Here is a 25,717-nt window from a genome sequence, read left to right as displayed (position 1 = left end):
CTGACAGTCGTTAAAAATTGATCCCTGAGTAAACAACCCAATGCTATTTACTCCAATTCAGCTGTGATAATTTACACCATCCGAAGACTGCCAGTGCCTAATCCTGAACTGGCAAATCTCTGTGATGTTTGCTACTAACTTGAACAGAGGGATCCCTGTGGCAAGGGAAGTGCAATTGTGCATTACTGCCACAGTGCACTACTATTGAATTGAAGGAAGAAAATGCAATTTAAAATAGAAAAAGAATTAACTCAGATTGAAAATACAACTGCTAGCAGCATTCCCAGGTTTGAGCAAATGCAGGACACCTGTGTGCAGGTGTATAGATACTGGTTACATGCATGATAAAAATGGAACTGATAGGTACTGACAGAGGAGAGGTAGGGAGTGTAACCTTCTCTCTGCTCTGGTCATTTTCCTAGGATTTTTTTCCCCTTTGCCCAGTGCTATAGAAGTACCTCAAGGAAAAGTCATTTTGAAACTAATTTTAAAGGAAAGGAAAACAGTACAGTCATCAGGGTGGCAAATCTTCTAGAAAAGTGTGATGTCCTCCCAACTCCATTTGAACAAAGTTAGATATGTCAGAGATCCTGCTTCAAATGAGTACTTCATCTGCTTTATATGGTGAAGTGTGGTGATTGCTCGCTGTCTATTGGTCCTTTTCCTCTATTTTACTGCTGTTGACTTACCAAATGACAGACATCTAACTTTCCTCATTATGACATTATCTGTTGCCTTGCCATTCCTACTCTTCAAGATACCACTTCCATCTCTTGACCTTGTTGTCTTCAAAACACCTGGAACAGAAAAGAGACACATGTAGACGATCTGATTCACCAGGATGAATTTTGTGTTAAACTGGTGATTGCTTCTCTGTGCCAGTACAGCATTTCCTGGCATTAATTCTTAGAACAAGAGCACAGAAAAATTGCTAGTTAAGTAAATATTTAAGATACGTCTATGGTAAATCTCTGGAGTTTCTAAATGGTTATGAATCAGAACTTCAGGGCATGTGGAACAGCTACTTCTTAATGCTTCCTGATGAAATTTAAAGAAATACTAATCCTTGCAATAGCAATCAAAATGTTGGCGATAGGCTCACATTGCTGTAAACCTGTGTGATCCAGTTATCTTTTTGTCACACTATAGGAAAATAGCCTCGAATTAATCAGCATAGTTCTAGTTTTCTGGTATGTGCTCACTTTGAAGAAGTCAAAACTAATGCATAGGGTTGATTAACAACAAACCTTCCCTTGGTTCCAGTAGCAAGGCTCTCAAATCATATGTAATGCAGCAATGGTTTTCTTTAACTTGGGCTGGTTGAGGTAATTTCACGTTTGGTATAAATGATAATGATGTTAGACACATCGACATCACCACACGCTTATAAAAAGAACATACAAAAGCACAGTGACAATTCACACAGCGGCTGCACACGAGACACTCACAACACTGGAGTCCGATGCTGCGGAGCGCTGAGAACTCTTAACTCTCATTAACTCAATGTGAGTTGAGAGTTTGGCTTCGTGGTTTGGGTGCTCAGCCCTCAGCGGAGGCTCCACACAACCAGAAATGTCACGAACGTTCACGTCTGACCCGACAGCAATTTCTCGTTTCTAGCATGTGCGTTTCTAATCGCTGGATTAGTAAAACTGGCAGATGATCACAGTAATATAAATGATTTTCTGGTCCTGAAGTGCTCTGAAAGTTAATAAAGCTCACTCAACATCGCCTACAGATTCACAACACACCCTAATGGAATAATGTAACGAGTACAACGTAAGTACAGTACGGAAGATGAAGAAAGGTTACGAAGGGATTTTGAATATTGCCGTTCCTGAATATAAGCAGTACAAGGTGTGAATTACTTCTCTGAGCTGGATGCAGGAGTTGGTCTGTGAACTACACAGCTCAGCTCTCATTCAGCTTTGCTCCTGATGCTTTGCTTCCCACCCTTTTCCTCCAGCTGCTTTGTGTGCCCTCATCCCGGTTATTTTCATATAGGCAATCCTGCTTCAAATTGACATCTTAACAGTTTTCAACTGAAATTAGCTTGTTAAAACAGTTTTATAAACTTTTTATCACTGCAAGAATGTGACGGAAGGGCACGGTATCAGCACTTTGAAGATCACAGGTCAGCTTGAAACTTTCACAAGTGCGTTTCCTTACAGCATGCGAGGCTTCTTTCCTCAAGTAGCTGAACATATGAAAATTTTCACGGCACCCTTGAACTGTATTCACTGTGTGCAATCACAATTTTTATTCAGTTGCAGGACTCTGGGATCCATCCATGTCTTGTATGCCCACGAGTCTGTCAATATAAGGGCACATGAATTGCATGTGTAAAACCTATTTCCTTTTCTTTTTTAAATCCTGAATGAATAAGGCAAAGTCAAATTTAGGGAACAATTAACTTTGTCCCGCTTTATCAACTGCTGGGCAGATTTTGCAATTAAAAACAGACATAGAACTATTCCTTTCTTGTTTAACAATATTTTAATTTCAATAAAAAGTGGCTTTATAGTTCAACATTACAAAAATATGTCACCTTGACCCTCTTCCCTCAGGGAAGCTTTCAAATTTAAGGTATGAAGAGGAAAAAAATTGGGCTGGTGGATGCTTAATGTAAAAGAAAAACTTGAGGATTCCCTCCCTGCTTCATCATCACTAGATGTTTTGCAGAGGAAGCTTTTTTTTCCAAATGCCTACAGAAGGTACCCTTTCTCTTACAGCAGGTGAAACCACGTGGGCATATGCCATCGCCAAATCCTTTTAAGCTGAAAGCAATGGGAACGACACTAAAATGACTGAGTCGAGCACTTCTCCACCTTTGCATCAAGAAGGTACAACGTAAGCAATGATAAAGTCAGTAAACAAAATTTTACTGTAATATTTCATAACACAGATACTGTATTTCTCTTTGAAGTGTAAAGCTACCGTCTTACACAAGAAAGATGGACAGACCCTTTTCCAAGACTAATATGGATACAATAAATATGGAGTTTTACATACTAGATCTGTACACAGAAACTTTGTCCCACAGCCATAAAAATTTACATTTAACAGTGCAACATATAATTTAATCATTTATTTATCTGACATAAGATGTTTACTTACTAAACACAAGCAACTACCTGGGTTTAATATACATATTTTATATATATATATTTTATATATATATATTCAACAATCTGTACAGGTTTCTAAACATAAAACTCCAAAAAGGCACAATCGTCTATACAACATGTACAAAAATGGCTGGAGCTGACAAGAAACAACAATTATTGGTCAAGAGTTCATGATTGCACAAAGATTAGTAATGGGTTTGTGTCAGAAAAATGTGCTTTAAGGAAAGGAAGGTTTGCAAAGAAACCTGTAAGTGTTATAAAAAAATAAACACAATGGAAAACAAAAACTAGGTTGCTATTATGAGTCTATCCTCATCGTCACTGCTGCCATCACTAAACTGCACCGTATTTTGCCTCCGGGGCAATGCTGCTGGCCTGTGTACCTGTCTATCCGGAGAGACAGTTCGATGGACCGGGGACTTGGTTAAAACGTCAGAATTCACCTTTGAGCGGGGCTGTACCGGGGAAGCCCTTTTGACCTGAACCGAAGAGACGTCGCACTTTGGCTTACTGTGGTCGGCGAGGTCAGTCTTTTCAGCATCACCTTTCCCCTGCCCATCGAGTCTTTCATAGTCGCTCGCGGGGGCAGGCTCCGCAAGGCTCTTCACGCTGTACCGCTGGCCACCGGCAACCACCTGAGGAGAAGCAGCCCTGGCCGCGTGGCCCACGTCGGGGAAGCTGGCAGGAGCTGGCTCTTGCTGGACGTCACCAGCTTTGCTGCCTGAAGCTGGTGGTTCGGAGGCTCCTTGCCCATCCGCGCTGACCGGGCTGATGGATGGGATGAGGGTGGGCAAGGCAATGTTCAGTATCTGCAGGCCTGGGATGTGCGCCTGAGGGCTGGGCTTGCCCTGGGGGTTAGCGCTGGCAGTCAGGACCTGGAGGCCCACGGCATTCAGAGTGATTCCAGGAGGGCGCATCTGTGGGGCTATGTTCGTGTTTGTCAGGCCTAAGATGTTCACCGTCTCCATGCCCAGGGGTGGGAGAGGCTGCAAGCTGGGCGTGCTGAGACCCTGGATGCCTGGCACGTTGATCTGGCCAATAGGAATACACGGCACCACGCTGTTCACTTCGGCAACCCCGATGGGATTCGTGGCGGCAGCCGAGGCGGTGCAACCCACCTCGCCGAGGCCGCTCGTAGTTCTGTGGATGACGCCGACGGCGGGAATGGTGAGTTGCACCGGGCCAGCTTGAATGGGCACAAAGGTGGAGTAGGTGGCCAGGCCGGCAGGGACCACTTGAAGCCCCCCTACTGGCACCATGCCGTAAGGCGCCTTGGCCTGCTGCTGAGAATGCAGCGGAAGGTGGCTGAAGAGGTGAGTCTGGCTCGGCCTCAGCTCAGCAGAGCGCAGTGGGGCGCCGGGCAGCTTCTCCTCCTGGATTTCGGTGTAGGGCGATGCCGTCGCGGTCCGCAGGCTCTGCTCCGCGGGCGAGGAGGGAGAGGTGGCAGAAGGCGTGCTCTGGGAGAGAACGAGAGGGACGTGTTAACAGGATGGCTGCTGCTGCCCCCAGGTTACATGGAATCTCGAGGTTGCTTGGCGTGCTGCCCACCCCCTCACACTTCGTTTTAGATGAAAACAACAACAGACTGGTTCACGGTAAATGCTGCCCAGCTTGAACAATGAACTGATTTCCTTCCTTTCTTTTTCCAACTCCTTCCTCTCCTACTAATTGAATTTTCCTCTCATGATTATCCTTGCTCGTTTCTCTTCAGCACAGGACTCAAAAACATTGCTGAATATCCTCTGTACGTGGCTGTTTTTTCTAAAGGAGGAAGGCAGCTTTGGAGAGCTGTTTATCGTGAAAATCACCTCAGGCAAAAATGTTAAATAAGCCGGCACTTCTGATACACCACATTCACTTAGCAGAGGCACTGCAGCCTCAGGAAGGCAGGGATAGCATCACAACCCGTTTGCCCATTTATTACCCTAGCCCAGAAAATGGGTGACAAGAGAAGGATGATAACTGCAGCACCCACTGAGGCTGAGGTGATGAATGGACACTGGAATGAGGTGTGAGATCCACATCCCACAGCTGCCCCATCTTGCCTTGGTTTGGTGCACAGACCTGGATAAACAATTGTATTATATACTCTCTTTTCCTCTTATGTAGACTCTATTACTGGCCAAGGCTAGCAACTCCTTTCCTAAAAACACCTAAATCAAGAAATCTTAAACTGCAGTTGAAGACAGTTTTTAATTTTAGGCCTGCCTGTAATACAGAAAGAACAGCACAACTTTATTTGGTTTACAGAGTCCTAAACTGTAATTCAGTGGCTTTGACCAAATTCTCAAAAAACCTCTGGAGGAGGCACAAAAACAAATTACCAACAAAAGTCTTTGAAAACAGCTAGTAGGAAACGTACTGGTTAAAGGTGAACAGAATTTATTGACCACGCAGTGTCATCTATTCTACATGGGAAGACGTGTCAGAAGGAAGTGAAAGTCTTTCTCAGGACTAAGTGGTGTCTGACATTTCACTAGAAATCTTCATAAGCTGGTACAGATACTTTTGAAAGAACATACAGCCTTCCTGAACTTTCTCAATCCCTTGTCTCAACGGCAAGAAGTTGGATCCACAAACACGCATGATGGGAACAGACTGCAGATTAAACATCAGAACCACAGCTACCACTTCCTCTGACTGGGAAAGGAGGAGGCAGTCTGGTATGGAATGACTGCCTTTTATCACTTACATGCCTTTTTAATATGAATGTGGAGAATTGTTGGAGTTATATAAATTTAAGAACTTTTCACGATTTTAGCTGTGTGAATATTTTCTTGATCCTTCAGTAGTTCTGTCTGATTAAGAGAGTAAAATCAGTCAAATGCCTTCAACCGGACACACAACACAAATATTATGGTCCTACCTTTTGTGACAGATGTCTGCAGCGACCAGAGACCACTACATCTTATTCCCTGTCATACTACAAAACTGCTCCAACTCATACTTGCCACACGGCACTCACAGTTCTTACAAGCAGGAATGACGATACGTCAAACAATGAAACGCAGCAATAATTTTTACTGGCTTTCCCTGCCAACAGTTCATTATCTCTTTTAAAAAACCAATTCAGCAGTAGAGATTTTCAAAGAACAAGTCACTAAGTACTTGAACTATCATCAAATCTTTACCTGCTGCTTATGATTTTGAACATTTCCTGCCGCTTATTTTTCTGTAACTGCATGCATCTATGCTGAAGTCATCACAGACAGGGAGGTAATTACTCCTCTACTTAAAACTTTGCAATATTTTGCATCGTATTTTTCTGGGCATTACCCTGGGAAGCTTTACTGCCCTCATGGTCACAGTAAGAATTCAAAACTTTCAAAAGATATCATTAGGGTCAATGAAGTATATGATTTATGCTGTCCCCATTAAACTCCATTAGAATACTGCTGAACTGTAAAATGCTTAACACCTGCTGGCTCCCTGTAGCTTTACAAGCACTGGTTGCAAATGTTACTGAATACACCTGCAGTCTTGCTCATCGACTGACTTCACCTTTCCACATGTCTGTCTGCCCAGAATAGTGATGGGCAAAAATGATCCTTTTCCTATCAAAATGCTCCTTCATTTGGAGAAAAACTGGGAGCAGTGAGAACTCAGGTCTCAGATCTGTGCTTCTCTCTCCTTTTGTTTTTCTACAAAGGCAATCCCTAGATTCCTTGAACATATGGTGCTCATTCTAAATTTACTGTTAAACATATTTGGGGAGAGATAAGCAACTGCCCAATTTTTTGTACAGCAATAAGGCAAAAACCTTTGGGACTAGATTAGTCTTCCCTGGGAGTTACCAATGATTCCACTGTTGTATTTCAGAGTAAAGTGACTTCTGAATTACATCACTTTCCACTGAAAACTTCATGACCCCCACCATACATTCATTCTACATATCTGTAATATCCAATCTCATTTGCAACACATTCTACTAGCTCCAAACTTCATCTGAAATGACCGCATTACAATTAATCCTTTCAGAAACGATGCAGACAGAAAAAGTAGTGCCAGTGCCACTACGACACTGCTGTCTCTACAGGCTACACATTTGTGCTTCAGCTATTTTTCAACTCTTTTGAAGCATGAGCCAACAACTCTAAGAATGAAGGGCAAGACCTGTGAAAAATCACCAACATGATCTTTAAATAACACTCCGACCCCCAGAACTGGACTCCTACCTTTGTAAGGATTGTGGTTGCTACCGAGGAGTGGGCCACAGTTGTTTCTGGATCGGGGTAATCCACAGACATATGGCGACCTGGAGAAGCAGGAGCAGAGTCCACCAGTGCAGTACCCGCACTGTGGGGACCAGCTCCTCTCTCCTGGGCTTTGTCCTCGTTTTCTTCCTGGTGGGTAAACTCTGCTGGTGACCTGGAGGTCCTGCTAACTGACTGCGCTGCGCTAAGGACAGTCATCTTGGTGAGCAGTGCTTTTGGGAGACCATCCATGGAGTCCGTGTGAATCCCACCAAAGCAGTCCGGCAGTCTGCTGTCCTCATCAGCGCTTGTGGCATCCTGCAGGCCGTGTCGAGAGGGGTGATGCTGGGGGCTGGCCGTCACCGAGGGGGTTGTGGATAGGACTGACTCAGCTTGGCTGTCTTCATCATCATCTTCATTGTCATTTTCATCTTCATCCGCACCATCGGATTCCTCCGCATCAAACCCTGACCGATCACAGCCCAATCTTTGCTTCTCACCTGCAAAAGCAAGCATCGGAAGTTAAGCCAACGAAGGTTCCAGACTGATTAGGAAAGAGGTAGGAGGGAGTGATTAGAAATGCCAAAAAAATGCATGCCATGTGCATCTTTCAACTTCTTCCCACGTCATCAAAACAACAAGGAAGATTTTCACTTTTGTTTTTCAGCACAGATATTAAGTTATGCAGTTACATAATCTTTCATCTCCCGTTTCCTGTTGCTTTCCACCTTCTGGGTTTGGTTGTTCTTTTAAGCCATTTATAGCCTTTTGCTCAAAGTCACCCTTCGCTCTTTCGCTGGGGGAGAAGTGAGCAGATTCCTGCTTCATTAAGTTCCTAGTGACGACACGCGAAGCTCGTCTGCCAACCTTCACAGTGGGATACTCTCTAGCTGGTTCTGACTCATAAGTGGGTGTCCTTGTACCCAGTATGAATCACTGCTGCAAAGGGTTTTGAAAGATACAAACAGAAAGACTGGAGGCTGCTAGTCAGGAATCTGTCTCGTTAGCAGGCAAAAGAGACCAAATTAGACCTTACCAGATTTCTCACTTTGTTCACGTTTTGAAAGAATTATGAGCAAGTCACCCGAGATGTCCTAGGAGACAAGAAAGCCCTAATCCTATAAAAACTTACTTATGCATGAAATTTTACTCCTAAGAAGAAGCCTTCCTGATTTCAACTCTTAAAGTCAAACTGGTACAGATACTTTGTGCTGCCTGTAGGTCAATTTTTCTACGTAATGCAGTTCTACTGCAGCTTTTCTCCTTCTTTTATACCACAACTTGGAAAGAAAAAATCTTCTTTAGTAAAGAGACAAAATCCCATCTGCTGTATCTGATTCCAAGCCAGACTGTCTGGGATCACATTTTATAAAAAGACAAAATGCTTTGGATGCACTAATATTTCATACTTGATTAAAGGTCTGTCTGCTGAGCTCCCAAAAAAATATCAGCATAAAAATCATTTGGCTCTGCAAAAGGAGGGATGGCTGGTTAGCCAAAAATTTAGAGATTCTGTTCTGGGGAAATCTGCACAGCAACTTACTATCAAAATGAACGACTCTGGAAAAAAAAAAAACTTTTTCAAGAAGTAGAATGCATTACAAATACATTAGGCTGCTAAGTTACCAAAACGAAAATAAGCATCTTGAGCTGTAGGTAAAATAAATGGGTTTAATTGAGCTACCTCTCAACAAGCTACCTACCATTATAAGCCTTTATGGTTTAAAATGAGCAGTGCAATTAGGAACAAGACTAATAGCTTCTTTGAAAAAATCCCTCTGTAATGATTTTGCCCCTCTCTTGCCTACACAGTAATTTGTACATTAACTAAATATGGAAAATATAGATTTTCTACATTTTCTACAGCAGGCATGAAACCAAAATGTTATTAAAAAATACGTTAAACCCTGCAGATCATTGGAATAATGCTAACAAAAATATGGTTTAGGATTTTATCCAGTCTTCATTTATAATTGTCATCTACAAAATCATTCAAAGAAGAAAATACATAATTTGTTCAGCAGCAGTTTGTCTTCATTTCTGTCATTTCCATTCCTCATTTCTTGCTGTTTAATACTTCTTGATAATTAACATGCAAAGCAGAACAATCTATGAAGCTAGAATGCTCACATATGTTTGAGTTCTGAATGGAAATAAATTCCCTCAATGCCTCTGTGACAGATGTCACAAATTGCTCTGTGTTTTACATCTAAAGGGTGACCTATGCATTTCTTCCATCTTTTTAAATACTGCACGGGGCATTGCAAAGTCTTGGGTTTCATGCTGTAGTTTTTATTGGATCTCTTTGTAGGTTACTCTTCTCCTTACTAACAACACACCTCTATCTCCTCTCAGAAACTGTACGGCTTCTTTTCTTTTTTCTCCTTCTCTCTAAACGAATCACCTTTTCTATCAAGTTGGATGGCCATCACAAATGACTGTTTCCACTGGCAAAAGAAACTACTTGAAGTAATTAGACTGACACCACATTTTTAAAGCAGGCAAAATATATGCCTGAACATGCCCTGATTTAAAGTAAGAAATCTAATTTTCAAATCAGCATTTAGAAACACTACAAGATTTACTATAAAACCCTGCTTATGCAGAGCATTTTCTGCATTCTAGAGGCCTTCTGGAAGGAAAACATGGAAAAGGAGAAGGGGAACTATGCGTGGGACACAGACTCCTTAAATGCAGTGCTCTGTGGGATATAATTTCCCTCTATTGTTTCTCTGTTTACCTCCACCCCTTATGAGTTTGCCAGCTTCTATTTAAAAGTGGTTACCTGGGGCCAGAGCCTGCAATGTAGGCGAGGTGACAGCAGTGAATACAGCTCCCTTACTCCCACACTGCTCTGAAACATCAGATGTGAAAAACAAAGCATTCCTGACTTGCTTGCTCTGGCAATGTGAAAAGGACAGCTTTGCCTTCTACACTTTAGTGTGCATCCACTGAAACAAGAGGTGCCCAAGCTTTTGTAGTCAGTCATCCCTTTAAGCATCACTGTACACCAGTGGAGTTGTGAGAGGACCAGAATCTGCAGTTGAAGGAGGTGGCAAAACCAGGCATGGTCTACTTGAAAGTGGTATCAAGGCTGTGACCACGCATGGTGACAGATTCTTCCTAAGTACCATCTTAGGATACCCTAGGAGTGCTGGCCCAGCTCCATTTTGATGATTCCACTCTGCCTAAGTTATAAGTTATAAGTTATAAGTTATCTTGTTTTAATTAGGCCTTAATTTTTTTTTTTTTAATTAGGCTTTTAATTTTAAGTTTTTATTAGGAAAAAAAATAATTCTTTGCTTCCTGTCTTAAACTATGCACAATTACAACTATATGATTATGTAGCTGAAATATACAACTAGAACTCAGTTTCCAAATGGAACTACTGTTCCATTTGTGTTCAACTTTGTACGAGGCTGTGGGATATGTCATGAATTCAAGGGCCACCAGCACGTGAGGAAATGGCTTTTGGTGTGAAATGTCTCAGATTTTTCTGAAAACAAAGCCAAAACCAAACAGCAGTAGCAACAATAATTAAAAACAGGGAAAAAAAAAAAAAAAAAAAAAAGGTAGGAAAAACACTTAGTAAGGAAGAATGCTTTTCTTTCCTTCAATGCATGCCTGATCCAAAGCCTCTTCAAGTCATTCTACACATACCCTTCAGCATGGACAAAGTAGTTGCCATCAGCAAAGCACGCTCCCAGTGGGGCTCCCAAAGCACTTTCCTGGCTGTGCTGACTTCTCTCATTCCTACCCTTTGCTTTGAGAGCTTGCAAAAATTACTGAAAATGCATATCCAAAGCCCTACGTGATCTGAACCTGTAATTCCCATGTCTCAAGAACAGCCAAAAGCTGTTATGCTTTCTGAAGGCTACTTCTCTTTCAAATCCTAGCATTTAGACAGAAAAGCCATTCAAGACAGCCTCAATCTTTGATAAAGAATGTTTCTGAAAAAAGAGGGAACGTCTCCCATCCTCAGTCAGCTGCAATCTTTTCTTTAAAACCTTTAGAAAGACTTCTTCTAGGGCTTCACAGGAGAATTTGGAGAGATCTGCAAGAACACTTATATACTGATATTTTACCCCAAAGCAAGAAAGAAAAATTTTGAAGTTCCTTAGCACAATAGCATTAGTTGGAATTATCGGCATCCTAACATGTCCATTAGCAAACTGCTTTTTAAGTCCATGCACTGCTTTTCCTGTGATGCTATTAGGTAACTGATACAGGGATCTCTATACAATTTAAAGTTGTTTTTTTTTCCTACAGGAATCGTTAGTGCACATGCTTTTACCAACAGTCATCTTGTCACTGCTATACCACAAAGGACCAGACCAAAGTATCAGACAGGTCTTCAGCATCTAAACTTACAGCTTGTAATTGTAATAGAGAGAGAGATTCATGTATTAGTCCATCACATGACCTGACTCATCAGGCCCTACAGATGAGCCACTTCTGCACTGGTTACAATGACATTAAGTTCAATGGCTTTTAACTTGATCATAATCAGGTAGATTTTCTGAAGAAAAGTAAAATGTGCATTCTAGTTCTTTCACTGCCAGGAAAACCTGGAAACACACATCCAGATTGCTTAAGTTTTACAAGTATACGAGTAAATGGAAGAATGTATATAGGCTAGCTATAGGTATCACTATTAGCTCTGTTTACACAGATTAGATATATCTTATTAAGTATCTGTTTGTTTGTCCACTAGCTAGTTCCATAATTGATTATGCTAAATTTGATGGCTTTTAGCACCAGAGTAATTCAAAGCAGGACTTACCAGATCAAACTGTGTAGTTATCTTCAGTTAGGGATTAATACAAAATTGATATACTCTGTGAGCACATACAGTATCTAGTAATGCATGCATTTGTTCTCTTTCTATGTATGTTCTTCATCAGATGTAACAATATATATATACTAGGGCATTGAAGGCAGACATATTTTGAGTATGGCATCATATTATTGTGAACTTGAAAATAAGGTCTGTATGTCATCAACATGCACTCTGTTTTGCTAAAGAAATACAAGCTCAGACTTGCCTTTTGCCTATCGTATTAGTCTGACAGTGCACAGTTTCACAACCATTCCAACAAATTTAAAAAGAAGTGAGGGTAAACAAAGTACTGTTGGGTGAAACAACATTAGCACCCACATCCAAACTCTCCGTCTCCTTGACTTTTCAACTGTGCTCACTGGTCTTCATTGACTGATTTCAGTCTTGCTTCAGCTACTGTTTGTCCAGTGCTCATCATCACCACACAGGACTCACAGTGACATCTACTGGGTTAAACTCAGACTGGTAATAGCCACTGCTTCTCAGAAAAGAGGAAAAAAAAACAGTGGGCTTTTGACTTTCACCCCTATGAGTGTGGAAAATAACTAGGCAAAACTAAACAAAAAAAAAAGAAGAGCAATCTCTGTTGCTTAAAGAGATTATTTATCCCTGAGTCCTCCTGGGTATCCTATATATTGTAAAGCCACCCTAGCATTAGCTAGTCTACTCACAGGCTGTAGGTGTAAGGCTCCAGCATACTTAACGTATATCTAGTTGAAGATAAGGCAGTGCTATTAAAAATTAAAAAAAAAAAATAATAATTAGTCATGTGAGCTACACAGACCCAGCCTTCCATTCTACTTGCAAAAGGAGAATATCACTGTAAGAATTTCCATTTATTTTTACTTCTTATACGCAGGTGCAGTGAAAACACAGACTGAGTCATGATTAAGCTAATGAAGAGCCATGGAAACTAATTTAATATCTGCTGTGATAAGTAAGGTATAGCTAATTAACTTAGAAACACTGTGTCTTTAGAAGGGTCTATTTAATACTGCAGAAAATGAAAGTTTAAATATATATGTAGTTGTATATATGTAATATATATATGCATACATATATGATACCCATCTGAAACTTAAAATTAGGATTTTTTACAGGTAATGTACTGATCATTTCTAGATAACTTTTTTTTCCACAGAGACCACTTAAACAACTTCTCCACATCTAAAGATTTCCTTGATAAATAACTCTACTATTTACATTTATTCAGGCATACTCTACCATTCACATATCAACTTACATGTGAAACATAATGGGTTCAAGCTTAATAACTGTTTTAATTCGAAGACAAATCGTTGTTTTCCAGACTGAATAGCAAGACGTCCAGTCACCATGGCAGAAGAGGATATCCCCAGTTGCAGTCCGTCACACTAAATAGTTCACCTCGCCTGACAATTTAATTCAGATATTAACATTCCTTACATTGTAACCCTGTATTTTGGTGACAAGAACATTCCACAGAGCAGAAGATGAAAGATAAATGGATGAGAGAATGGTTTTGAATACAAAAACCCAGGCCAGGAAGTATTTACTAATACCCAAATGATGACAAGTCCAAACACAAAGAATGCTATGTTAAAAGCTCTGATCACATATATTGTCAGACAGCTAGAGAGCATCTCTTTATTTTTCCCTCGATGTGACAGCACAACCAAATTTCAGCTTCTCAAGTTACTGAAAAAGCAGGCTCTGTGTTTACATGCCCGTGTTCAGGATCGTGCCCTATTCTGCACTCCTTACTCAATATGCTGATGTTATTAATCTGAATTACAATCAGGTCAAAGCTATCTTCTGATGTCAATCTGAAAAATGATATATTCCAATCATGACAGCTTGTGCTTAAAAATCATGTGCAAAATACTTGCAGAATTGCCAAATTCCTTAGTAAATAAAAGGCTGACGGCTTTGTTAAATTTATGGCCAACTCTCCAAAATTCATTCTTTAATTCCACGTCTGATAGAAGAAACACAACTTAGTAATTTGAAGGAAAGTTGTAGATACTGCTATTGCCATCAGAGAATAATCAGCATTTGGGTAAAAAAAAAAATAGTGACAGACAGACATTCTGCGGGTCAGGAAACCAGACAAACATGCACAGCTTATGGGAAAGAAGAAATTTTATTTCTGAGGTCAGAATTATTTCCTACTACAGCTTCTGACATTCCTGCACATCATCTCCCATTGCCTTTCAACTAGGAAAAGCCATCAGATCCAGCTGACTGGCTGCCAAGGGCAAGCTCCTTTCCCAAGGCCAGCCCTGCTGCCAGAGTGGGGCTGCCTGGGTAAGGGGACCGAGGGATGGTGCAAGGAGACCACCTACACACCTCAAAAAAGCCCTCCACTCACTTGTGTTCAAATGTGGCCAAAAAATCAGTATTTCAGAGAGCGCAGCAGAACCACCTATATTTACAAAGCTCACATGGAAATAATTTACACTTCTTTTTTTCCCTGCTCTTTGCCTTAAAGATGGGCCAACAAGCAAGTTTCTGAGTTACCCAGAGAAACACCCTCCAGCATGGCTAGGTGAGGTGAAAGATTCAATCACAGTTTTTAAATGTTGAGCTACTCATTGAATGTCTATGGATAATTGTAAATGCACTGTGCTCTGTGCTAACTGGAAAGGCTGGACTGGTCTAGCTGGGACAGATGTGTTTACCATAGGCTTAATTACCCTGCCTCTTGGATGGGACTTTCAGTGCTGAGCTTTGTCCTCAACAGCTGGTTTTCCTGTGGGGTTGGACTTGATGATCTCTGGAGGTCCCTTCCAACCCCTACAATTCTGTGATTCTGTGGGTATCCGAGTCGGATCATTTAGAGAAGACAGGGACTTTATCACTAAGTTGTTTTTTGTTTCTGAGCTCTCAGTTAAAAACAAGAGACAAAAAAGGAAGTGTTACCTGTTTTTGTTCTGAAAAAAATGCACTGCAGCCTTACAATTCAATATCTGAAAGAACTTTGTGGATTTACATGGCAAATCCTAGTGATTGTTTGCCTTGCTCTGTGGCTTTTGTTTATTTCGCTCCAAGAGATTCTAACTTATCAATTACTGAAACAAAAATTATATATCTGGGAATGTAGTTTATTTATAGGATAGTGCACACACCTGTAATAAACCATTACATTGCATGTAAGGACTCTCTATCTTTCAGTTATGTAGTCTTAGAGCCAAAGAAAAGCAGACTTTCAACAACTGCTTGAAATGGCTTATTTCTATAGGGTATTACTGATAATTTGTTAACATTTGGAGCGTTTACCATTATAATAAACTTATGTCAATTGGAAATATCAACGTATCGATCAATAACATGGTTTCATTGCCTAGGAAAAAGATAAAGCTGGTGTTAGTTAAAACCAAATCAAACACAGCTACAGAACGGTGCTTATAGGAGTCGTGACAATTTTTCCGTCATGTGAAGGCTGAAAAGGTTTATGAACATTGTTTGTGTTTGAGGGAAGGATCACAAGCTGCTTACTGTTGCTTATCTTCTGTGTTATTCTTTCTGGTACCTCAATTGCAAAGGAGGACATGTTTTTAGCTTACCAAAAATGAAAATATCTAACAATGCTAAAAAAGGAAAAGGCAGATTTCTTGGTACCTAGTGCACTACTGAATCACACTAGTTGAGTCATATTCCCAGAATTATTTAGAATTAGATTCAAGCCAATTCGCTTGTTCTGCTAGCAGTTGTCATATGGGAGCAAGTGCATTCATCTTTCTTGCCCTTTATTGTTTAAATGAAGATCGCCACAGCTTTCTTTTCTCAAAACCTCATCTGCAATCTAATAAACTATTCCACTTCAAGAAGAAAAACACAATGCAAAGCTCACACTGCTGCTGAAAAGCAGGAGCATGTAGAAAATGCCACTGCTGCACCAAGACATGTCAAGACTCCCAAACAGAGTGTTAGCACGCAGCCCTGTCATACAGCTCACTGCATCTGGTACAGATACACATTTCTTAACATGCTGAGCAGAATCCACGTGAATCCAGTGTGGCCCTCCTCAACTCTCCTCAATCTCACCTCCATTTCAGTAGAGCTGTTCTGCTATGTTGGACATACAGAATTTCAACTACTAGCAAATAATTTTGATAACACTAAGAACATCAATGGAAGAGTAGAACAGATCCAGATGAAAATCTTTTGTTTCTACTTACTGATTTACTCTCATTCATATTTGTGAAGAAGGTCAGCACTCTACATCAGAAGATCATCAGCCTCCCTGAAAAGCCTATGCAAAGCACTCAGCAAATATTTATAGTTCTGGGTGGTGAGTCAGTAATACAATTTACAAAACATGTATTCAAAAATTTGACAATTTTATGCAAAGCTATTTTAAAAAAATCCTACATTTTACTATTTTTTTCCCAGCCAAACAGCTGTTTTTCTGGTATTTTCAATCTTCTCAGATTTGTCTGTGAAACTGATAAAGTTAAACTGCATAACACTTTGTGAAAAATTCAGCAGCAACATATCTTTAGCATATGCTCATCATTTCTTTTGGTGAAGGTTTTTCCAGTATTTCTTGCTCCCTTTCAGTACCTTCTAAGATTTTCCTCCCTGTATCTTTTTCCTGTACATTAATTTAAAAACTTTGGAAAAAAGGGTAATAAAGGGTGACAATAAAATAAATCTAACAATGCAGCAAAGAAAAGATTTCAATTCTTACCAAATTCTTCTTCTCCATCCTGGTCATCTATTAAGCCTACTGAGACTCCCAAATCCATGCACTTCTTGCTATGTGCCTTTGACTTCATATGTTTTGTCAAATTTCCTTAAGAAACAAACAAAAGCAAAAATGAACTGCTCTTTGACTACACAAATGTATGGTGATATTAACACAGCGTGTCCATATCTCATTCAGCTACATTTACAACCACATACACAATTTGATTTCACATCTGGCAGAGCCTTGCCCTTCAATGTAAGTTGACAAAGGCTACAGCAGGTTCATCATCCTGAATGCTACCAGCCTCTGGCTCAGCTCTTCAGCAAGATAAAATAGAATACAATGGAAAACATGGAAGATTATGCATTTTGCATATGTGTAAAAAAGTCATTTGTTTCTGGCAAATATGAAAGACTAATTCAGTCTTCATATTAATATTGACAGAAAACGACTATGTGGAACTAAAGTTCATATCTTGCAATTCTTTTCATATTTTATGGATTCTATTTCAGTGCAATTATTTCCATTGCCAACTTAGACAAATACATTAATTTTATTCAAAATATGAGCCTGAAAATGTTTGCTCTGAATTTCAGAAGTGAACGCATAACTCTTGGGAAGCTTCATGTGCTGCCATTCCCTTTAGAAAGGAAATATGGCAAATATCATCACGAAAGAATTAAAAGTAGATCACAGTTTTAAATGATGAATATGTGAAATGTATGAAGGCCACTCCAAAAGTAACTCCTCCTTTTTTATTCTATTGGCCCACAGCATCCCACACAGATATTGGTAGTACGGCAGTAGAATGTGAACCAGAATTCCCACCAATATCCCAGTGCATTTTCCTGCCACGTGATAGATGGCAGCAAAGGGGCAGCCTGACAAAATGACAGCTGACATGGAAGTGCAGGTGAAGCAAAGGTGTGTCAATGAATTCCTCCATGAGGAAGAAATGGCATCTGCTGACATTCTTCAATGCTTGGTGAACCTTTATGGAGACGAAATGGTGATGTGTCTCAGCAGTGGTGACAGAGATTGTTACGAGTGCAAAATGCAGGCTCCTGCTGGTTGCTGGCGAAAATGCATAGCTAATAGTGATGACTGTTGAAAAATAGTGTTTTGTAGCTGAGAATCTTCTCTACCAAATAATGTGGCTGTGCTCTTTGTATCTGTTGTAGTTTCCATGGAAATGAATAGGAGGCATTACTTTCAAGGCAATCTATGTATATTGTTATAAGTAACAGTCTATTTCAGACTTCACATTATCTTACAGAATCCAGTTTCTCTGAGGTATGCAAATGGAAGAAATTATAGCGGGTGAAATGCTTCCATAGCTGTGGAATATTTAATTCCTACTTTGAAAGAAGACTAGGATTTCACTCCAAATTTTGAAATGATTGTTATGAAGCCATGTGGTATTGCTATAAGCTCGCAAATAGCAAAATTCTTGGCCTTACATGCTGTGTGAAATTACTGCCTACACTGGCTTTTCATGTGGGGTAGTTTAACAAACTTCAGGCATCCAGTCCTAGGCCCAACTTTGCTAGCACTGGCAACAGTCATGGTTAGCAACTGCAGAACATTAAACAAGTACAAGTACCTTTCACAACTGAAGCATAAGAGAATTTTAAATGGGCAGAGCTTAATTAACGGAATTGGGCCAGCAAGCCTACTATGCAAAAATCCTCATCAGTATTTATTGGGTTCACAATCCAGCATTTAATTTTAAAGACGGTGCAACAAAGCAACATGGTGCCCTAAGGTGTAAGGAGGCAGTGTTAGTTCATCACACACCTGAAGGCTATCAATCCTATTTTTGCAGTCCTGTGAAGTTTTCCTCTTAATTGCAGAGTAGTCTCAAACCCTCTGTAAGTACGAATGTTCCTGAGGTTACAGCTGGGGAGATTACACCTGAATGATGTTCAAAGCTGGAAACAGTGTGACTGCTTAGAACTTTTCACTAGAAGTCTTTTGACTGTGAACTTACCCTAGCTCTTCTACTTATTACAAGTCCTGGATCTACCATTGTTTAATATACATATTTAAATTTGGATGTGTTTAAATACTGTTGTAAACAGACTTTAAACACCATCTTTGGGTTACAAGATTAAGGAGAAAAATGAACTCCATTCTTCCAGGGTCTAAGAACCATTTTTAATACAGTTATTTGTTGAGCGCTAACAGCAGCACAAAATATGTCCATGTCATATGTCCAAATAATCAGTGGGGACTTAAAACTGTGTTCCTATCTTTGCTTAGGATGAGACCTAGCTTTCATCATATTCCTATATTTTCCTTTTCCATTTCAGTTTCTAACCTAGATGAGATGCCACATATAAATGCATGATTGTCTGAACAAGCAGACAGAAAGGACTGCAAACACTGGAAAACATTAGACAGTCAAACTCTGCAGCAAGGTAACTTCTTTATCATATGGCAGCCAGATTTGAGAACTGTGCTTTAATACAGAAGGAAAAGAGGGAAAAAATGTACGCGGAGAAGTGCCTCTACCTTTAGTTTTGAAAGAGAAGTTGCAGTAATTGCAGTGGTAAGGACGGACATCTGTATGTGTGCGAATGTGCTTCTTCAGCATACTGGGTTTCTTGCAACGTATTCCACATTCTTCACAGATATATTTCCCTCTTCCTCTCCCCCGGACATACACGTAGTCTTCATTTGATTTGTACCTAGTAGCAGCACCAGAAGAATAAGGCAATTGTAGTAGGGGAAAAAAAAAAATCTAGTTAGAAACCATGATCTATCAAATTTTAAAAAACTATAAAAAACATAAAAACAACTTGTGCATTTATTTGTTAAACTCACAGTCATGAACATGCTTAGAATCAATGGTGTATCTTTTAAAATAAAGGTCCCATTGGAGACTAAGCATTTCAAGATTTCAAATTTCATCTTCACAACACAGGATCATACTTTAAAGAGTCAACTCTTGGAAGTAAGTTTGAGGACCACGAGAGAGCTCTGAAGGAGCATCTTTGAGGCATCATGATGGATACAGAGAAGGAACAACAACAGTTAAGACAGTGGGAAAGTCTTTCAAAAGCTCTGTTAATATGCTTCATGCTCAGCCTACTGGGACTGTCTCTCGATGGAAAAATTCCCCGATGCAATCCCAGCATTCATCTCTCTGCTCATGGATGCCAAATGTTTAGCTTTTGCAACTTGCTCCCTGTAACATTTGGGGCTGTGCAGAGGCACACAGCAATGCTCTACCAGAGTGGCTGGCAATAGCCTACCTGCTGGCCAGGACTGGGCTCAAACTATAAACCTGCAAATGGAAAGCCTACAGACTGTTAACAATTACTAGAACAATAAAATATGCACCATTTGTGCCCAAGCTTTTACAAGTGTTATTGGCAGATTCTTCTACTATAAATCCTGTTTTATAAGATGCTGTACACGGCACAACAATGTGGCTAAAGCTAAAGCAACTGTTATTCAGATCAGGCAACTGATTTAAAACTATTGCAGTGCATGGACTAGGACTCAGTAAATATTTCCATGGCACTTTTCAAATCAGGACTTCTGCAGCCTGCATATACCCCAGCAAACTGCCAGATAGCAACTGAACTGCAGTCTGTTGCTGAGCCCTGGACTGTGTCCTCTCTGGCTACAATTACACTAGCTTACTGTAGAATACACATTATTTATCACAGAAGAGAAATACAGGAAAAGAATTTACATCTATGGCAGTATCTAGCTGCCTTTACTGCTGATTAATGTTTGCCCTTTGGAAAAAAATGAATCACGCTGCCTATTGTTCTCTATTTCATTACTCTCTCCCAACTCTCATGGCTCCGTGCTTCTGATGAATTTCCATTTTTCACAGAAGCATAAACCAACTTTCACAGACCACAGAATGGGAACTGTTGTTTAAAATAAATCTAACAGGAAGCAACATCTCTGCAAGGTCTAAAATCAAGATAAAATATCTTCCCAGCAATATCTAATACATAAAGCACAATACTTGCCCTCCATCAAAGATTTTCACCCTTCTTGGTTCGCTTTTGATAAAGGAATTTTCTTTATCATGCTCAGTGCTCGATTCGGAGCTTTCCTTATTGCTGAATTCAGATGCAGTTATTTTTCTCCTATTTAACGCTCGCTGAAAGAAAATGAGATATTCATACATTTATCATTAAAATTAGTATCTTTCATAACCATTCAAATATGTAAAGCATTAGGAATAAATGCATAACTCCTTTCACAAATCACCATTATAATAACTGATTATTTTAACATATTTTAAGATACGAGAATCAAAAAATATCTTTAACTAAATTTCTCTTCTACTAATGCTGACTATTAATGGAGTGGCAAATCGATATGGAAGTTCAGCCGGAAAACTGAAATGCTTTGAATCTACAGCAGTTGCCTCTTCTGTCCTTTGGGAAGGTACAGGTGACCTTTATTAGCTCACAGCCATTTAGTGATGCTTTCTCTTCAAGGCTCAAGTCCCACGACATCTCAGTAGCACCCTCCCAGCTCCAGCTTCCCAGTGCCTACGAGGGATGTGGATAGAGAAGGAAGTCCATCACTGAGAAACTCATTTCTTGTGGCCCAGCAAAGAAGAAAAAGGGAAAACTAATGGCAGGTACTAACTAGTAACGTATGCTTTCTAGTATTTTTCACAATATATTCCTGTTGTGGTGTAGGTACTGTCCGTTCTGTTTGGCAAGGTAATAATGGACAACCAGAACCCTTCCAGAGCAGGACTCCATGGCTAATCCTCACTGCCAGGCCAAATTGTAAGAGAAAGTGTAACAGTGGTCTAGCAGAACAAAAACATGTTTCTCAATTACTAATGAACTTTTTTCCCCTCAAATATATAAAAAAAAATTAAAATTGCCAAATAACATCTATTCCTTCCAGAGTCTAGGATATTTATAAAATGGGCAACAATGAAGGAAAGATCCAATTAGCCAGCAATTATTACTGCTGTATTTATAAACTGTTCTGCCCACATAGCTGGCATACTCACCACATTTGCTCATATTGATAAGTGAATAAAATGATGGGAGAAAAAAGACTGGCCTTATGTTTTCTACTCATTATAAAATCTAATGCTGCAAGCTTGAGAATTCTTGCCAAGAATGGCTTTGCTGGCTGACTTGAAATGACTGATGCATTACGAGCACTGAAGGGTGACGCTGTTCTGGGACCCGGTCCCTGCTCATCATCCACCCCAAGATCTCAGCATCCGTCTTCCCTTCTGAGGTGGAACATGGCTGATGAGGAATTAACACAAATCAGAGGAAAAGTGACTGCCTATCAGATTCAAAGACCTAGGAATATGCACAGGCTTGCATGTACAACTCCAAGCCATATGCGTTCATGTGGTTCTGACATTGATTTGGGCTGGATTTTCAAGCATATGAGGAGTCCTACCAAAGCATAAATGACAACCAGGCCTGAGTGTAGGAAGAAAGAAATTTCACCCTACATGTTTTAACAGTATTCATACAAAGTGGAGGATGATGTATAGGATAGGAAATATCAGGAGATGAGCTTACTCTACCAGTTGCAACTCAACTATGTAATAGTTCCTGTAACACTATCTAGCACATGAATTGCTTTTGTTTCCACTGCAAACAAAGAGTAACCAGGTGACATTTGTAATTTAACAAGGAAAAGAGTAGTGTAAAAAAACCAGAACATATGCAATAAATCCAATACCACATAAATATCCTCTGCAGCTGGAATAACACAATCATTAAGTAACTGATCAAGGATAAATACTAAATATTTTTTCCACATTTCAATTTCAATAATAAAAAGACAAAGAAAAAAAAAAAAAGATTCCAAATGTATTGGGTCCGTGTCATTATATAAACTATGGTGAAATACTGTTATAATATATAATATATTCACAAAAGTACTTAGAGTGCAAAAGCTAACACCAGGCTAAATACCTCTGGGATTTTCCCCTCCTCTCCACCCACTTTTTTTTTTTTTTTTTTTAATACACACAATTATGTACAGAGATAAGACAAGCTAACATGTTCAAATTACTATCTACCTCCCACTGATGTACTTTAATTTACTGGTTATATGCTACTTTTAGCAGCTGTTTCAGTGTCTTTAACATGCAAAATACTGCCTTTCCAGAAATGCTCCGATAGAAACACTGAGTTTGCCAAAGAAATCTAGAGAGGTGCTCACAGGTAATGAAGAAAACTGCTTAATTTTTATGAAAATTTCCACGTTGAAGAAGATTTGGCTCCCCTGTAAATCTCTATGTGCAATCAGTTTCTAAGCTGCATGGGTTTCCTGCATGAAAATTCTTTACCATACCTCACCTAAAACCTAAGAACTCCCCACACATGCCAGTGGGAAGGGCAGAAAAATGGCCATGTTGTAAAATGTTCCTCTCCTCTCCACAATTGCTTACAGCTTCCATTTCTAGCAGTTTTCTCTCTCCTGCCATAGAGACAAAGACCATGATTCATTTCTACTTTATTCGTTTTGATCCAATTTCACCCCACAGTCTCCAATTACTGGTATAAAGCTGGAAAAAACCTGCCGTTAGGGCTGCCCAGAGACCAAGTTCAATAGATACTTCTGGTACTTTAAAACATAACTTGGAAAAAAAAATAACAACAACAAAAAAACCCAAGCATGCTTGGAGCCTGAATCATTGAAGTTATAAATTTCAGATTATAGTATTTACTAAACATTTTTCCCACTGGCACGAAGCCACTAGAGAGAAATGTTTTTAATATCTTTAAACTTTTACTAGTTCACACATAAAAATCTTCCGCATTTAACTACTTTCCAGCGGTGAGCTGGACTGTTGTGGCTCATTATCCAAGAAAGGAAACCTTTGCAGTCAGTAGAAGCTGTCCATTCTTCAGCCTATTTACACTGGGAGATCTTCACGTTGGCATACTCCAAACTTGACTGACTCATTTCAGAGAGGGAAGCCAAAATCAATGCAGAGAATAGAGAAAGAGCCCTGATGCAACACCAATGAGTTCAGGCAACAAAACCATTCAGAAAAGAGGAAAAAAAACCAAACAAACAAGGAGATGAAACAAGCCTTTTGCATACAGGTGAGCCCCACGTTACATTTTAACATGCTGCATTCATTCCAGAAACTTCTTTCACAGTACCATTTTGTGCTTTGTTCTTCGAACCACTGGAACGTGGCAACTTTACCTATTGCCTCTGAGCAGTGAACTGTGAAGAGCAAACAACGTGCTGGGGATCCTCCTTGTTCGCATTTTGCTCACGTGTCTCTTCGTTTCCCACTGCTAAAGAACTGCCTTCTTGGCTATGATTAGCAGTGGTCAACAACGTGAGCTCTCATTAAACACAACCAGGTTCTGGGGGCAAAACCAGGGGTTGCTCATGAAGTCGCTTTACCTTTGTAAGATTTGCAGACACAGCCACCCCAGCAGAATGCTACACGTTGCTCCAAGAAGAGTTGTGACTGTGTGAGAAGAGGTGAGGGATAACAGCACCACTTTTCTGCTATTACTTATAAACTGCACTGTGATAATACTTGAAGCTGCCTGTCCGGTCAGGGTTAAAATTGCAAGCCATCTGATAAAGCATCTTCTGAACGATGGTCACAAACCCCAGAAAACTGGCAGCCCGAACTGTGGTTCTCCAAGGATCTTGGTGCCCTGCCAAGCTTTTAAGCAAGAAATCCATCACATTTTTCTTTCTTCCTTTTCTTTCTTTCTTTTTTTTTTTTTTTTGGAGATAACAAGAGAATTACTTCGTTAATTTGTTTTCTTTTCCAATTTTCGTTTAAAATGGAATAATAACTTCCCAAAGGACTGTCGATGTTCTCTACTAGAAAAGCCACTGAGAGAATTAATGGGCATGAACAGCATGGGGAAGTTAGTTTTTGTTTTCATCCAGGACAGCTTCTAAGATGACACTAACTAGACTCTTCCTTGAGGGCACCAGCCATTCCATTACCAGGTCAAACTGGAGATCAGTAATACAGAGCTGTCTTCTGACAGCATCCTCATCATCCTGAAAATGGCTGAAATGCTACTGCCTGAGTCACTGAAATAAAATGAGGCAAACTCTGGAGGTCTTAGGTCACAGTACCTATCAAGCCTTTCATTTCTTTTTTCCTGCCTTCTAAACCTTGCTCGTACAATCTAAGATGCCATTTAAACTTTAATTGGTCATTTCTCACTGTATGCTCTTCCTATGTAACAACCCTGAGGGAAACCTATAAATCAGCCCCAAGCAGAGCTTCAAAACTCTTCATCTTCCCTGCGCCAGCACGCTTCATTCAAAACGTCAGCAAGAAAGAATGAAGAAAAATTGATAACTTTGGTTCTTTTGTGGAAGAAGCAGTATAAATGTACTTGACAGCTGCCTATTACAGCATTTAAGAACTCCTAAAGTGTTTAAAAGAGTGCTGTCAAAATATTTTTCAGAATATTGTTACCTATTACTTATATTCTAAACAGAATTTGTTTGTTGGTAAGATTTATTCTTCATGAAGCACACAACAGCTTTGTAATCAGAGCATTTCAACTAATAGGCCATTCTTTAAAAATAAAACAAATATGAGTCAATTACAAAACTAAAGAGACTTGACTTGCCTTCCTTAGAACAAAATGCTCAACTAGACATGATTCTTTTTAATAATTAAGCACTATTTAAGTACATCTCATAGATCACATGAGGAAGCAGGTTGAAAAAGTTAGTATGAGTTCAAGTAAAAGGAGGCATGCTAATATGGAACCAGTACTTGAGTTCACTTACAGCACTAGCACCAAGTCAGCAGTCTATTTATCTGTAATGTGTTATACAGAAAATAAAGTTTTGACCTCCAAAATGAACGTTAGTGAAATCTCTCACTGATATCAAGATGTCCCAGATTTAACTCTAATGC

The 25,717-nt window shown here is 39.8% G+C and overlaps 1 protein-coding gene across 1 annotated transcript in view; it reads right to left on the bottom strand.

Moving 5' to 3' along the window:
• Window positions 1–3,415: 3,415 nt before the first annotated feature.
• Window positions 3,416–25,717, bottom strand: part of HIVEP1 (HIVEP zinc finger 1) — a gene marked incomplete at both ends in the record, with an annotated part of 106,990 nt that continues 84,688 nt past the window's right edge. The window contains 5 exons of the mRNA XM_079533629.1: window positions 3,416–4,585; window positions 7,304–7,821; window positions 16,834–16,938; window positions 19,348–19,523; window positions 20,817–20,959. Coding sequence (XP_079389755.1) covers window positions 3,416–4,585; window positions 7,304–7,821; window positions 16,834–16,938; window positions 19,348–19,523; window positions 20,817–20,959 — 2,112 coding nt within the window. The remainder of the gene's footprint in view (window positions 4,586–7,303; window positions 7,822–16,833; window positions 16,939–19,347; window positions 19,524–20,816; window positions 20,960–25,717) is intronic.

The sequence above is a fragment of the Tetrao urogallus genome (assembly GCF_951394365.1).
Source record: "Tetrao urogallus genome assembly, chromosome: 3".
Lineage (NCBI taxonomy): Eukaryota > Metazoa > Chordata > Aves > Galliformes > Phasianidae > Tetrao > Tetrao urogallus.
The sequence above is the reverse complement of the archived record's forward strand: the minus strand, read 5'-3'. Positions and strand labels throughout refer to the sequence as shown.